At 40.5% G+C, this 17031-nt stretch overlaps 3 protein-coding genes across 14 annotated transcripts in view; 1 reads left to right on the top strand and 2 right to left on the bottom strand.

Annotated features, from left to right (window-relative positions):
- The window catches only part of LOC149037738 (uncharacterized), a 71601-nt gene that overhangs the window by 33508 nt on the left and 21062 nt on the right, over positions 1 to 17031 (top strand). The gene's annotated exons all lie outside the window — the stretch shown is intronic.
- On the bottom strand, positions 6822 to 17027 carry LOC149037740 (uncharacterized protein F54H12.2-like). Its single transcript, XM_089186380.1, has 3 exons — positions 15146 to 17027; positions 14564 to 15113; positions 6822 to 9038 (listed from the first exon to the last, which is right to left on the bottom strand). Exons 1-3 carry the CDS (start codon positions 15431 to 15433, stop codon positions 8812 to 8814), a joined length of 1065 nt encoding a protein of 354 aa, XP_089042506.1. The 5' UTR covers positions 15434 to 17027; the 3' UTR covers positions 6822 to 8811.
- On the bottom strand, positions 9076 to 11340 carry LOC149037741 (uncharacterized). Its single transcript, XM_089188465.1, has one exon. It carries the CDS (start codon positions 11244 to 11246, stop codon positions 9750 to 9752), a length of 1497 nt encoding a protein of 498 aa, XP_089044591.1. The 5' UTR covers positions 11247 to 11340; the 3' UTR covers positions 9076 to 9749.

The raw sequence follows: 17031 nt of genomic DNA, 5'->3' as shown, positions 1-17031 counted from the left end.
CTTAAATTGAAATTCTTTTAGTTTTGTTTCTTTGCACAGCTTTCGTATTGACTTAAATATCTTTGCCCATTTTTCATCATTCAAAGAAAGTATTTCGCTCCATCTTTTAGGACCTGCCTGACCTCCAGTGTGGATTTTAGCAATTAAAAGATTATAGAAATCCCTTGATTTGGCTTTATCAAGGTTGAGCGTGAAATTTCCGTTGAGGTGAAAAAGATGATCGTTACTTGTGGAAAACTGATTATTAACTGATTTTATTTGTCTTGCTTTCGACAGTAGCCGATCAGGTATGGCACTAATAATCTGAAAATACTGGAGGAAGTTTGTCTTGCAAGAAAACTTTCCTTTAAATTCCTGGAATGAGAGATAGCTACCGTCCTCCTTCAACAAGTCTTTAATAGAAACGATTCCCTTCTCCGTCCAGTTGCTGAGATAAACGGGTGTTTCATCTACTAGAATTTCTTTATTATTATATAGTACTACATCACTTTCCTGGTCGTAACCGTAAAGTATTTTTAATTCTTGAAAGAATTTGAGAATGTTCTTATAAAAGGCTGGCAATTGAGGGAAGTACTTTGTGTCGTAGTTGCATTTTAGAAGAAAATTTAAGCCCCCCTTTTTCCTGAAATAGTGGTTTGGCACAGAGCACCAATTTTTATCTCCAGCATTCAAAAGTCTAGGGATCTATGCAAGTCTCAAGACTTTAAACATAAGATCTACATCTGTCATGCGTAGCCCACCTTCCTCTAAATCTTGGTAAAGCACGGTTCATGTAATTATTGTAGAAGGTGTTTGATATATTTATGCATCAAATGGCTTCGTGCGTATACGAAACACAAATGTGTGTGTATGTACTAGGTTTCTTAAGCTTCCAGCTTCCTTTTTTAACTGAAAAGTACTGGTAGGTTTTATATTTTTTTATGAACTGAATGAAAATTCCATTCGCCAAACTGGGTGAGAGATTCACGATTTGCACTCACCGACAGGCGTCACAATTCCATTGGTGAGTGGGCGAGCCTTAAATAAAAACCCTGATCCAGACATTTTAAATGGAAGTGGGATTTGCATAAAATGCAAATTCCAAAAGCCTGATTTCTTCTGACTGTCTTGAGACACCGAGGACAGGATATTTTAGTAGAAGGTCCAGGATTCACGGAGGTATCGCCGCACTTAAGCAGTAAACTTGCAAGAAGAACAGATCTTGTAAGCCTGACAAGCTGGACCTTGGCAACAGGAGTAAGGGCAATTCCAAAATGGCTTTAAGTTACCTGAGGTCTTTCACAGAAGAGTCATTCAGCTTTGTGATGAACTCTCTTGTCTCACGGGCTGTCTAGCGATGTGGGAGTAGTTGATAAACAATCATCCTGTCAGCCTCACCATCTTCTCTCCCCTTCAACTTAACATAAATGGGGAAAAATCGGTTGGGCTGACCATATCCTCTCAATGACACCCCTGGACTGTCGATGACCTGGCATGCTGTCTTGTCACCACTTGTGTACACCCACGGGGTTCCCATCATACAGCTGAATCAACCTTTCCAGGTCAATCCTGCTTTTCTCTCTTGACCCTCCCAGTAACTGTCCAAAGAGCTGGGAAGCCTCTTCCTTTCCAATGATGGCGTTGTGGCCAGGTGTTGCCTTGAACTCGTCCTCGAACAAGGGGATGTCCTCTCTTGCCTCAACATGTAACCTTACTGGCTGAGCGCAGCCATGATGAAAGGAAGGCAGGAGACTTTCCTGCCCTAGGATCAGAAACAGGTTTATGCTTTCTGCTTTAATTTTGCAGCCAACTTTAATTGTGGATCGACTTGGTAATTTGTATTGCATTTGGTAATTTACTCGCTAGTAGCCAGTCACTGATCTGGGCTGGGCAGAAGTCCTCCCAGGGAATTCCAAGCTCCTTACCTTGCTTGCGAACTGAAGCTCGCTCATTTATTGTTTGGGAGTGCTTTGCAGCTGGTGTAAATCCTGAAGCCATTTCTGAAATAAGAACCAACTGACAATGATATACTGCTCTCTACCAATAACACAAGAATAATCTTTAAGATAGTTCTACCCAACAGCTCACATCTTGTCAGTTTGCATGTTGACTTCAACAAACTTAGCAAAAATCTGAGGTGGTGTAAAAATTCCAAATAGACAAGCAATAGAGATATAAGAGTTTCAGCAAAGCCAGGGCAGATTTCTACAATAGTCCATATTACAGTTTCTTGCTTGGTTGCCAAGCCTTTGAACAGGAGTCAGGGTAAGGGTGACCATGTTATGACACAAATGTTGGTGCTTTTCATATGTAAATTACTTTGCTATCATGCTAGACTAGATTCTGGTCTCTACCCCAACATCACCTTCAGCGTCACTCAAAATCAAAGGCTTGGCAACTAAGTACACAGATGTAAAATGGCATATCACCTCAATGAACTAGCTGGAATTTGCACCAACTGAGGATTGTTTTATGCCCAACCAAGTACTTTTATGCCAATTAGAGCCAAAAAAAGTCTAAATATTTATCTTGCATGTATCTTTCAAAGGTTAATTGCTGTCTCTCTATGATACCGATTACTTTGAGATTGATCTTAGGTAAACTTTGGTCAGAATTGGAATCTCTTGGATATTAATTGTAATTTTCAGATGGCCTTAGTTAAACAAGTAGTATAGGACGTCTCCACAGGAAACAAAGGGATGCAGCCATGAATGCGTCACCTATAGCGCAAGATTCTTCAGCAAGCATCGAAACATGCACAAGATGTGGAAAGGTATCAGAAAGAAATTCAGGAGTTCCATTAATTCGCTTATACATTAATGTGCATTTATCAATCTTATGTTGCTCATAAAACGGGATCCAACCTAGCTTGTTAAACAAAGCAACTGATGGTGTCATGCGATCGGCATAACAAATAACGCGTGCCGCACGTTTTTGCAATCTTAAGACCCTATGAACCGACTCTTTATCGCAATTTGCCCAAACAACGTTAGCGTAGGACATAACAGGGCGAATAATGCTATTATAAAACTGAAGTCGCTGTTTAAGAGGTAGACACGCTCGTATCTTACGCAATATTGCAATAATATTACAACTCTCTAGATGTGGTGATACCTCCTAATAGGGGACAAAATTGACAGATAATGTTCATGACATTATAAACGTAATTGACATTCATTAAAATATCAAAATGGTTTATAAGGACCAAAATTTCATCCTCGGGATCTTGATTATACAAAAAGATCCATATCGTAAATAAAAAATTGTAGTGATCCATAAAGGGATACTCATTCTGAAAAAGTTGAAAAAAATCTAGAGTTACAAAAAGGATGATTGAGGAATACAGTCAAGGAAAAAATGTATGATATTATGAGTATCTCTGTGGTAATTAATGATTAAACATACATAATCGTATAATATAGGTGGCGCTACATCTTCATCATACTCGACGAAACCTAAACTTATTAGGAGTATGACTTTATGAATATGGGTGACAATGATAAAAAACCTAAACTAATTAAAAAGGACACAGATTTCATCTTGGATATCATGCCACCATAATAATTATTTTAATGTTTCAAAAAAAGTCCACTATGTCCTCCAATGGAAATTCAGTCTAAAAATAAATTTTATAGAAATTAATTTCATGGTCATTGCTTGACCACATAGTGGCTAACCATTTATATGAGTATAACTCTCTTTCTTGCATATCATGAAAACAATCTAAAAATTGTCTTATATTATATAGTGAAACTACACGATTCAAAAAATTTACGTCTTGAAGTTGTATAGCTATATTGAAACCGTTTACCCTTAACACAATTTTTAAATTACTAAAGAACCAATAGATGGCATCTCTGTATGCATGGTTTTGATGAATCTAAGAGAAACATCATATAAATGAATATGAAAAAGCTTGCCAAAAAAGTAGGTTTGAAGGTGGTAGCTATAAAACAGAAAAATAAACTGCAAATAAATTGCAATGACAGTACACTTGGTATAAGTGTCTTGTTTCCAAGATACCTAATCTATGTCTAATGATTGTGTTTTCTAAGAGAACATCAAAAAGAAATCGATAAAAAAAGTGTGAGGAGATTGATGATGGGCTCGAAAAAAACTCGTTTGAAATTCCCTACAAAAAGATACTTGAATTACATAATATTTCATTCTACATCTTCTAATTAATAAAGCTTGAAAAAGACTTAAGATAGAATCTTGAAAATAACCTCTACCTGTCACATAGAGTGCACATAAAGTAGACATGTAATCATGGGAACCGATCTGAAAACATAAAAAAGATCCCTATTTTAAAAAATCTAAATATAAAAGAAACACACATTCTGAGGACCAAACATAATCATGAGGGATTAATTCCTCTGGTCTTGGTAAGGTAAAAAAAATAAAATGACGCACTCTCGCAAGAAAAGAACAAAGTTAAGAAATTGATTTAACTACGATGCGCTACAAAATATCGCGAGTTGGAAAAGAATAATAAGGAAACAGACATAATCTATGAAAATTAGGCAGTAAATACGATACGACCATTCTCATAAATCTTCAAAGTCGACCACAAAGTAATGTCAACTAATCCTCAAAATCAGGAATTGTTACTTGAAAATCCCAATTTAAATCAGATTGTTGTCTCTGAATCTATAAATTTAAATACAAAAATTACCTAACACGTTCATGAAATATACAATGCGAATGATGAGGCATAACACGAGTTGGAACTTCAGGGTAACGCATTTGAATCCGATAAAATTGATAATGTTCTCTTTGAATAGGTCGAAGAAGCGATACTAAAAATTCAGCAAGAGGAAAGTGACAAATTGAAAACAAACGTCGCATAGGGGCAGTAACAACTTCATTGATATAGAGATGAAACCAATACTTAAATCTTTGATGTTTATAAATTTCTGTACGAATATGATCATGTCCACTGTCTAGTCTTGTAAGAACATCTTTCATATCACCAATAAGTTGTAGTAAGTAACTCGTCACATAGTCATTATCAAGGATAAAATAGGTGGCTTCGAATAAAACAGTAGGCATCTAGAGATGAATAGAAAAAGAACAACTTAGTGCCTGAGTATAATCAATTGAAATAGCAAAAATACGAATGTTGATAAAACGTACTATAGAAAGTGAAAATAGTAAATAAAGTAAATGCGATAGTTCACGATGGCAATAACGACTGTAGTAAATAATGGTAAACTCTTCTTGTTGCATAGGTTCTTGTAAGACAGATAACATAGTATGCATGAGGTAGATACACGTGTCTCTAAACTGAATATTGCTACACTCAGAAATATGAATGGATTGCAGCCAGTAACTGGCAGGTGAAAAAAATCTTGACCACTGAAGTTGAAAAAAAGTGGTTCATTTTACTTCACGGTTCGAAAACACTGCTTCAGAAAAAATTAGAACTTTTGAACATACCTGTTCAATCCTTGCTTTGAGAGCTCCTGGTTGTAACAACGCTTCTAAATCGCGGATCGCTTGTTGCCTGTTCGCGGAGTTCCATATCTGCTTTACGAAATAGATGTTCAGGTTCTGGGTTTGCTACTGTGGCCATAGCTTGTGCCTCATGGACAGTAAAAGGTTCTCTGCAATGACCACACGTATTGGATGTACGAACGTGAGTTTGATAGCACTGTCGATGTATGCGTCTTTGGCAACATGGAGTAGCTGTAGCGTTGTGCATATTGACATTGATTCGGGTTAAACAGATGAAACAATCATACGGTCTGCCATCTTCTTCCACATCTTGACATGCGAGTCTTCGAGATCATCTTACAGGAGGCATTTAAAAAAATCAACATTGTTAGGAAAAAGTTGAATGAAAAAAAGTAATAAAATCACTCGTACCATACATACCTTGGTGAAAAGTCCAGGAAAGATTTTTATGGTCTAATTCAGAGATATGACACACACTTCTTTCTTAGGTTTAAATGCAAAGTGTAGTAAAAAAAAAATACCGCTTTGTTTTTGTAAAACATTTAATCACGCCATTTTGTTGGACCATTTTATTGATGACCTTTAGTAAACAGATGGATCGAAATACACCAATCACAGAGAGTGTCATTTTAGAATTCACTAATCACCATGCGGGAAAACAAATCAATCAAATGACACAAAATTTAGTATATAACTCGCGCGCTACTTGCAGAAGTAGAGTGAGAAGATCATAAAACCAAGGAGAATCCTTAAAAGACACATTGAAGATTTCATGGCTGTAGTCATGTAATTTTCAAAGCGTTCTGAATTCTTCATGATGTCTTCTACTTTGAATGTGGCTGATTGTTGGGTGTGGGCGAATTGATCCGATTGTAAGGTGAAACGGAACGCGTCATGAGATGAAACTTTCTTTTGCTGAATTTGTTTCCATATCGATCTAAAAAATAACCCAAAATAAATTTCGATAAGAGTCTATCCCCTGAAACTTTTTTGCAAAACTTTTTTTCAAATATTACCTCACTAACATATTAGTGGTTTCTTTTCTAATATTATTGCCTTGGGATGGGGTTCATGTCTGCTTGAGGGTGGCCTCGTATTTTTGTTTATCCGCTGTCTTTTTCCAATTTTTTTGGAATCCAGCTTTTTGAAATTCAAAGTTGAAGAGAGCACCACGTGATTGTTCCACGCTCAAGTCTACATTGAGGGCATCCAATTGTTGTTGGTCCAATTGTTCATACAATTCATTGAGTTGATTGTCACATATTTCCCCATCATACTGTTGTTTTTCAAGTTCATCATGATGTTGATTTAATAGGTCATCCGAGATGCTATCCTCTTCCCCCACATCATCATACTTTCTTTTTGCCATCATCGAATAAATCTACAACTAACAAGACATGACACAAATGTAAGTTTTACTGGTATTCTATTAGTTTATTTACAAACAAGTTTCGAATGACCTTTACATGATTCTAACGAGTCTCATAAAATCAACAGTCTAAAAAGCCAAAATTTTTTTACAGATGTTAGAACAGTTTTTCATATAGAACTTCTGGATCTTTGATATACTTGTGAACCAATTCAGTGGCAGTTTTCAAGTGCCCTTCTTTTACGAGTTTTACAAGCTTGCAAAATACGTGAGTACAGAGTATTTTCTGTTTGGTAAGGGCTTCAAGAATACCCTTTTGCATGGCAACAGTCATGATCTCTTGAAAGACTGACAGAATGCATTGTTCATACCGCTCCAAAAGCTACCGCCTGTTTGATTCACAAGTAATTGATGCCACTTTTTTAAAGAGTTACTCCATGTACCCAACTCTCACAACATCACTCTATATTTCTTGAGTTTGGCAATGGTGGGCAGTGATAAAGGTATCTTTTTCTTCAACATGTTTAAAAAGGAAATATGGAAATAAACTACTTGTTACGAATGAGTTCAGCCAAAAAAGATAACTGAACAATTTAGAAAAACAAGAAACCATCAAAACCAGCAGTTCAAAGAGAGGCTTTTGAATGATGCAGGATTAAACAAGTGACTTTTTACTTTACATGACTTGTAACAATATGAAATTAAGACCACGTGAACTGTGAATTTTTCCTTTTAGAGAAATGTGAATACGTTGTTTATAAAATTTTTCTTCCTTTTGGACCTCCCCTTTACAACCCTCTTCAAAAAATGAATACCTTGTCATCCACAACACAAGCAATGCGTCCCTTGGTTGTCATCGTTATCCCTCTCACAAGATGGATCCAACCATCAATTGCGATTTCTGCACAGTACACAAACTCACCATCTTTACTGTATATTTCAACCTGCAGGGGTTTACCCACTCGAATACCAGCAACGACGACTTGTTCACCTGCTCGGTGAAATGTAAGGCAGAATTCACTGACAGCATTGATTTGATCTTTACTAGTGTAATGGCCTTGGCAAATTTTCCTTTGGGGAACAGGTCTTGGCATAAGTAACACACCATCACACGTGATGAGAACATTGAGTGAAGAGATTAAGAATTTCTTTATCATCTCCTCCTTCAGACATGAGATCATCTAAAACCAAGATACCTCCTAGGATATCTCCAAACCATTTTTTTATATTGTCATGAGAAGGCACTCCTTTGTGAAATTTCACGCCATATCGCTGCATATTGTCAAATGTATCTTGCGACGAGCCATAACAATATCGCACCCGATGTGGTCTTGATTCAAAAAGGTCCACATTTTCTAATGGCAAGCGTTGAAGGAATGTAGTCTTACGACAACGTGTAGGGCCCACAATCAAAATACTAACAGGGGATTTAAAAGTAAACCCTGGCTTTCAGATGGACATGGTTTCTTAAAAAGCTAGACACAAAAATGATGCCATGTGATATCATTAATGTTGTTTTATTTGTGTTTTAATGATTTCTTCCAATATGTTGCCTACTTTATAATCATTTCCTACAAAATCATGTTCAGAAAACATGGAATAAAATTCGTCCATGCTTTTCCCTTGTGCTTTACACAATAAGTACATGATGGCATAATTTCCACAACTTGCGGTCTTGACAGATTGTAAGGCTCTGGTGTTTTGATGAACATATGGTGAACAATTCAACCATACAATGAATGGTGTCAGAAATTCATAAGTTGTTAGAGGTAAAACATAACTATCTAAAAGTTCACAGGTATCATTTTTGGTCCCCACAGCTATTGAATGTTCCCCCAGTTTGTCTCCATGGTGGGTATTGACAATGTATGCTCTTGGTCTCACACGTCCAGGTGTCTTGGGTAGCTCATCACAAGCTAACGCACTCACAAAGTACTTGCGAAGTTCTGAGTCGCTATCTGCAAGAGCATTGAGTTGATTCATGGTAAGCCACACAAACTCCATCACTAATGTACTCCCATCAAGGTAGCTCCTTGAATGCTGTCGATTTCCATCATGCCTTCATACTCTGCATAAATGACAATGGTTTTCTGACTTGCTTGAGCTGCACTTTTCAGGTGGATGTTAATCATGCCTTTGTTTTTAGGCAGGAGCCCCAGGTCATCATGTCTTCCATTGGCCACACTAGAGAACATAAAGAGCGTACGATTTTTTCCTCGACCCCAGTCTGTCGGGAAATGGTGCTCGCCGACAAAGGAAACTCTCACGTCTGAAGATTTTCACCAGATTTAATATTTTTTCACTTTGTCGTTACACGTCGTGGTATTCTTTCCTAAATCAATCTTATCTGTAATTCTATCTTTTCTTTTCTTAAGACGAATAGCCTATTTTTACAATCACGTAACATAAAAGGTAACAGAACTCGCTTCTGGTCACGACACTCTCCCCCTATTTGATACCGGAGGTAACAAATACACACAAAAAGAAAATCATTTGTTCAAATTCATTGTTCGTCTTGTCTGGCAATGTCTTTGATACGTTCCGCTGCGGCAACAGCTGCTCTCCTGGGTGTGAATGCCCGGGCTCTGGGGTTGAGGACATTTGACTCTGGGTCTTGAGGCTCCTGATATCGGTCGCATGACAACTCCATGGGGTACAACTGTTGGAGTGCGCGCTCCAGGAACGATTTTCCTGCCCTCAGTCTGGCTGCCCTGACAACACCGTCTCTCCCCTTGATGAGCTTTGCTACAATTCCGAGGTTCCACTTCCCTCTGTTTCTTTTGTCACTTTGGATTAGAACGACGTCTCCGGGTTTAATCTGTGGTTCTTCTTTCTTGTGGTTGAGGTTATGTCTTTCTCTCAAACTCTTGATGTACTCCCCGGTCCATCGGGCCCACAACACATCCTTACAGCGTCGAAGATACTTGGCTCGCTTCCTTAAATCTTAACTCTCGATTGAAACTGGATCATCTTCTGGTAACAGATTGGGCTGGCCAAACATCATGGCATTTGGTGTCAGTGTGGGTAGCTGGACATCGTCTTCCAGATAAGTTAGGGGGCGGTTGTTAAGTGCAACTTCCACATCTAGGAGCACCTCCTCAAACTCGCTCCACGTGAGCCTCGCTCCCCCAACAGACTTGTACAAGGCCCGCTTTACAAGCCCCACCAACCTCTCGTACTGACCGCCCCACCATGGTGCCCTACTCAGGTTGAATTGCCACGTGATCTGCTGGTGTGCCAGGTAATCCTGCATCTTCTCGTCGTTCATGATGCTTCTCAACCATTTCGCCGTCGCAATGAAACTTTTTCCGTTGTCGGAGTACACCTTTTGTGGTCTTCCCCTTCTGGCTATGAACCGTTTCAAGCTTTTAATGAACTCTTCTGTACTCTGATCGCTTAACAGCTCCAGGTGGATGGCTCTAGTCAGACTACAGGCAAACAACAGGATATAGGCTTTACCTTCCTTCTTCTTACTGATTTTGTATGGTATTGGGCCGGCATAGTCCACGCCCAGTACCTGGAAAGGAACTGAGCCCATGGTGCGGTCAACTGGTAAGTTTCCAGGAGGTGGACTTTGGAATGCCACAGCACGGAACTTTTTACATCCAAAACAACCCCTGATCACTTTCTTGGTTAGCTGCCTCAATTGAGGTATCCAATAGTCACGTCTGATGAAGGCCATCGTGAGTCCAACTCCTCCATGTAAGGTCAGGATATGTGCATCTAGAACCAACTTCTCTGTCAACACTGCACTTGATGGTAGATAGATTGGATAGCTTCCTTGAATTCTACCACGGCACTCGTACAACTCTACGTTGTTCTTCTGTAGGTTGAGGGTCAACTTGTCCTCGTTGAACTTTTCCGTCATTTCATAGCTTGCTTGGGCCCTCTTTATCCACCATTGCACCTGCTTGTCCGTCTCAGCTGTTGTTAGAGGACCACTGAGTCGTACTGCTTTCTTTAACTTGCAGTTGTTCAGGAATCTCCTTATCCATGCTGTCACCCGTACCGTTTTCCAGAAACTGTTTTTCTCTAAAACTTCATCGAAGTCATCCTTGGTCTCTGTAGCAGTTGCGAAGATTTCTTTTGCGAGTTTAGCTTCCGCTTCGGTTTCTTTGCTCGGTTCTGTGAATACTTCAGCTGGCCAACGATCAGGCTCTGTCAACCATTTTGGACCCATTAACCACAGCTCTCTCAGCTTGTCCGCTTGGCAACCTCTACTGCCAATATCAGCGGGATTCTGGTCGGTACCAACATGCCTCCAGTGAATGTACTCTTTCTCTCGTATCTTGTTCACTCGGTTGGCCACAAATTGCTTGTAGGCACTCCCTTCTCCTCTGATCCAGTGAAGGGCCACAGTACTATCCAGCCATCCATGGACTGATCTAACTGGCCAGCCTTCTAGGGCGTTCTTCACATTCTCGGCGAGGTTTGCCGCCATGTGCGCAGATACTAATTCCAGTCTAGGAATAGTGAGGCCCTTTTTTGCCAAGCGCGATTTCGCTGCCAGCAATCCTCTGCTCACGCCTGAAGCTTGATGAGCCACTGCATATACCACAGCTGCTGATCCTGCCCCACTTGTGTCTCCAAACGCGTGTAAATCGATTGCTTCAATGGTTTCTTGCAAGCCTGCTAAACTGCGTGGGAATTGAAGATGGTCTGGGAGGTTTTTCTGGAATTTTTGCCATTGCCTTCTGATGTGTTCGGGTACGCTTTGGTCCCATGGAAGGTGTTGGTCACAAACTTCTCGATACAAGAACTTCCCCACGAGGGATACTGGTGACACTAGGCCAAGAGGGTCGTAAATTGAAGCGAGGAACCACAACATTTCCCTCTTGGTCACTTCTGGGGGTGCTTCTGGAAACTTCACAGCAATGGTGTCCTCCGTCTTGTCCCATGGTAGCCCCAACATCTTGGTTTCTCCGGTTTTAACTCCAAGTTGTTCCTTGGCATAACTTTGTCTCTCGTCTTCTGACTTCGGTTCTTTGTTCGTTTCCAGATCTGGCTCGTTGGAATGCCACTTGTGTAGTTCAAACTGCGCCTCCCCAAAAACTGCAACAGCTGTTTCTTTTAGTTTGCGCACCTTGTCTTTGGTTTCTCCACCGGTAATGACATCGTCCACGTACAGGCTCTTTTTGATCTCTTCCACTTCTTTTGGGTATCTTTCTTTTAGGCTTTCCAGGTGTTGCTGCAGTGTTCCCCCTAACAAGAACGGTGACTGCACCAGGCCAAACAATGCACGGGTAAATCTCAACACTTCCACATTTGATACATCTCTGTTCTTTATCCAGTGGAATCTTAAGGCATCTCGATCTTCTAGTCGAATACGTACTTGCAGGAAGGCCTGCTTAAGGTCACCAGCCAACGCCACTGGCTTCAGACGGTTTCTTATTAGCACATCCCACAGCAGGTTCTGAAGGGGTGGCCCCGTCTCCAAACAATCGTTAAGGGAGGGACTCTTCTCATTTGATCTCGCTGACGCATCGAACACGATTCTCAGCTTGGTGGATTCTGCTGACTCTCTGATGACAGGCTTGTGTGGGATGTAGAACTCTCTTCCCACTGGGTCTGAAGACACCTCTACGATCCCTTTCGCCAACTGATCTTGAATGACTTCGTCATACTGGGCCAGAAGGTTGGGCTCTTTCTGTAATTTCTCTATCAGGCTTTCGAGTCTTCGTAGACTTCCACACTCGTTGTTTGGGAGGAGATCATGACCATGTTTTCATAGTAGCCCCGTCTCATACCATCCTTCATCGCTTCGTCTGAGTTGCTCTTTAAAATCGTCGTACACTGTTTGCTGATCACCATTTGGCCTGTCCTCAAGGCCCAACACGTCAAGACTACACAGCTGGTCGTAATCAGTGGACGACGTTCTGGTGAGATAAACACTGCTCAGGTGTGCTTCCTTTCCGGCCGACATCATTGTCCAGCCTAAAGTGGTTAGCTCAGCTATGGGTTCTCCAGCCTTTCCAATTCTTGGTTTTGTGTCGGTCTTTATCCGCGAGTATTCACTAGCCCCCAGTATCAGATGGATGGGTAGTTCCGATTTTGTGTCTCCATCATCCATGACTACTCCTTCGATGTGGGTGAACTGGTTGATCTTTTCCGAATATCTTGGGTTGGGCACCGACAGTAGGACACTTTTATCGACTTTGCTCACTGTGGTTGCCATCTCGAAACTCCCATGGGTGTTTGCAATCTTAACGTTGTATTGTTGAATCTTCTGGTTTGTTGAACACATCATCATGTCAATTCTCTTGTGCTCTATTCTTGACGGTTGCTTTCCAAGTCGTTTGACAAGTGCTGCTGAGGCATACGAGCTTCCTGCCCCGGTGTCCAGTAACGCGCGGCATGTTACGCCGTCCACATTGACAACCACGATTGGGTATATGACTGCTCCTTCACTGGTGGCTAGCAACATCTGCTGGGAATCTCTGTCACATACTGAAGTATGATGTCTGCCGTTGCACTTCTGACAACTTCTCACAATACGACACTCAGCAGCTCGGTGTTTGGTACCAGTGCAGTTGAAACATAAACCTTTCTCACTGAGGTGCTTTCTTCTCTGTGCCACACCCACTATCTTGTCACAGTCGAGGGACTTGTGTCCGCTAGATTTGCAATAAACGCATGGTCTCGGTTTCCACTCGTCTTGCTTCGAGTTAAACAATTTGTCTCGGGATTTAGGCGGCAGGGTTCTGCCACTGCTTGGTTCTTCGGATGAAGGCAACGGATTTCTTTCGCACCACTTTCGAAGTGACTCTAACATCTGAGGAAATCCCCACTCTTGCCAGTTGTCGTCCAAACGGACAAGGTCAGCCCTGATGTCAGGTAGTTTGTCCAAGGTAACTTGAACGTAGCCATTTATCTCTTGAATTTTTCCCATGGTTTCCAGTGCTTGAGCATTAGTTGACAGCTTCTCGTAGAATGGGTGTATTTTTGCTGGCTGAGATCCCTGTATGGTGGGTAAGGAAATAATACACTGCATGTGCGCGTTGGACACTTCGCTCGGTTTCCCGTACTTTGCTGTCAGAATGCTTTTAGCTCGTCCGTAGCCTTCTGTATTGTAAGGCAAGCCATCTACCAATGCACGAACTTTGGGGGTGAGAAGCTCTTTGAGGTATGAAAATTTCGCTGCTTGTGTAATACTAGCCTTATCGATTTCAGTTTCGAATTGGCTCCAAAACCTCAACCAGTCAAGGTGGGTTCCTTGAAATTTAGTGATGGTTAACTTGGGTAACTTGGCGCCACTCTCCTTTAGAGATTTGTTTCGATCCTCTTCTAATTTTTTATCGTGGTCGCGTTTGACCTTCAATTTTGCCTCCTCGAATTTCAACTCTTCTTCGTAATGACGATTCCTTTTCTCCTCTTCTTTCTTTTCCTCCTCGTCTCTCAATTCTCTCAATTCAATTCTTTTTCACCGCTTGCTCAAGCTCAGCCATTTGTTGTTTTTGATAAAACCACGCAGTCAGTGTGATTTCTGTGATGAATTTTCTGTTTCTTTTAAGCCGTGTCCTGGCAGGGTCGCCACTTTTGTCGGGAAATGGTGCTTGCTGACAAAGGAAACTCCCGCGTCTGAAGATTTTCACCAGATTTAATATTTTTTCACTTTGTCGTTACACGTCGTGGTATTCTCTCCTAAATCAATCTTATCTGTAATTCTATCTTTTCTTTTCTTAAGACGAATAGCCTATTTTTACAATCACGTAACATAAAAGGTAACAGAACTCGCTTCCGGTCACGACAAGTCTTTGAATCGTACCATGTTTCCTGCATTTCTGTAAATACATCCTGCAGCATCCAAAAAAAATTGGTGATACCCAATTAGGTCTTTCCACCCATTGGTTGTGTTGAGTTCCAAGGTTTCACAAGGGTATTCTTCTCCAGTCACAATCTGTTTGGTGTATTCCACACCATATTGCCCAAACGCAAAGGTGTCTTTGTCGTATTTAGCATTGAATGATGTGGTTTGTAGAATGCCAATGATGACTCTTTGTGACACCTTTCCATGAAATGGATTGTTAATCTCCTTGGAGCTGGCTCCATTATCCAAAGGAAACTGTCTCATTTCTGTGCGGATCATGGGATACTTGGCTCGGGTTTTAAACATAGTAAGCATCAGTTCATTGTAGACAGAGGGGTTGAGTTGGACTAGGCAGAGATGGAAGGTAAGTTTTATGTCTTCTGGGTTTACCCTGGCTGCCTCATCAGGTAGATTGGCCTCTCCATTCATGAACAGGGCTGCTGCATTTAGATAGAATTCAAATTCCAAAAGTGTTCTGGGTACGATCCATTTTCCTTGGTGAAACACGTCCACAAACGGTTTCATTCTCAAGGTTCTAATTTTTTCCTCCTGCATAACAATTTCTCACATCTATCAAAGTTCAGTAGAGTCTGAAAATAAGCCTTGAGATGGTGCATGTCCACTTGTTCTGTGAGTAGCGTGCCATTGGCTCTACAATTGATCTGCTTGAAGAGAGTGTAAGCAATGTTGTTCGCTGGAATGTGCATAGTAGCCACTGCATCAGCGTGGGATGTGAGATTGGCATTTCCCATGGTCTTGAAACCCACCTTGAGTTCGACAAAATTTCTCGTAAGATTGATGAGATCTGATTGTCGGTCCATGTACACATGTATAGGAGTAATGCTAGAGGTCTAGACTGGTACTTTGACACATCTGTAACGTGATTGATTATTTGCTGCACCTTTGATAGGCATTGTGATGTGTCTGATTCAGCATCTCCAGTGTTTATTTAAGTGCCTTCAAATCACGCGTTTCTTTATACCCCTTTTAAGAAATCCCCCTCCTTGCTGTTTTCTTTTTCTTGCTTTGTATCTTTTCGATACTCTAATAAAAGGAGTACTACCACGTATGGTACTGATGCGAGTTATTATTCTCCAAAAATATCGTCCAGCTTTTTAGCAAATTTTTGTTGTACTACGTTCTTAAAAGCTTGGTTGGCCCCTCTCTTGACACCACGTGGGAATTCTAAAAGAGAATTGTTCTTGAGAGCTCTTTTAAAGCCTCCTTTGAAACCCTTAAAAAAGTCTTTAGCCATGTCTTTGACTCTGGTGCATATTTGAGAATCACCCCAATTCCAATAAAAGGCGGTATGGCATAAGGTGAGGGTGTCTGCCAGCGCATGAGAGCATCACTTCCCTGTTCATTTGGCACATACACTTTAAAGCGTCTTAAACTTCCTCCTCTCATGATTTGATCACTACAAATGCACTGTTCACTTTAAATCTTTATTAATCCAACTGTTATATTTGCTAGGGTACCCTTTCCACTTGACAAACAATTTATCCTTTTGTCTCTTTAATACTTTTTCTACTCGAAAATATGTTGCTTCAGCCACATGTACTTTTTGCAAGTTGCACGCATAAAATGTGCCTTGTAAAGGCGTGTCATCGATTTCTTGCACTTTAATGTTGTTGTTACCATTCCGGGTTCAACTTTACAACTTGAAACACGTCTTCTGTCCATCCTGGTGGATACCCTTTCTTAAACAATCTAAAATTTTTATTCAATCAGACTTTATAACTTACTTTTAAATCCAGGGTTTTTTTTTCTTGTTAGTCTGATATTTCTCTTACAAATTGTTCTACACTTCTTTGGCAGTGGATGTGGTGACTTTAGGTGGTGTGGTTTTAATACTCCTATGATAGGTGCAATTGTTTTGATTGACAAGTTTGTGCAATATGTCTACATATTTGAGTTTATTGGCAGCCGTGAAATAACGATACAAGTTCGATTTAAAGGGTAACTGACAGCTAGAAGGTCACTTTTTCAGAATACTGTCTAAATACTTCAGGTAACACATTGAAACAGAAATAAGGTGCTTTGAATGCCTCTTTGCCTTTTTTCGCCGGGAAAACTCTCCTAAATGCAGCTTTGTGAGTCATCCACCATAAACGCATGATTTTGATCATGTGACCTGATACGTCCAAGTCTGTGCTCTAGGAAAATTTTCAGGGCGCCCTTTGGGCGCCTAACCATGACAAGTAGGTCGCCCAGCCTTCCAGGTTGGTTGCCCGAATTGATTGATGAATTAATTAATAATGAATTGATAAATTAATTAACGATCCATTTTATAGTTGAATCAGTTAATAATTAATCATGAAAATAGTAATCATATAATTTAGCATTTTACTGTTGTTTTATGGCATAGGCAGTATCTCAGTCATGATTATTCTTGCCTACTTACGTATTTACTGACAAT

This window comes from Pocillopora damicornis, chromosome 11 (assembly GCF_964200805.1).
Source record: "Pocillopora damicornis chromosome 11, jaPocDami1.2, whole genome shotgun sequence".
Classification (NCBI taxonomy): domain Eukaryota; kingdom Metazoa; phylum Cnidaria; class Anthozoa; order Scleractinia; family Pocilloporidae; genus Pocillopora; species Pocillopora damicornis.
This window is presented reverse-complemented; position numbering and strand designations above follow the sequence as displayed.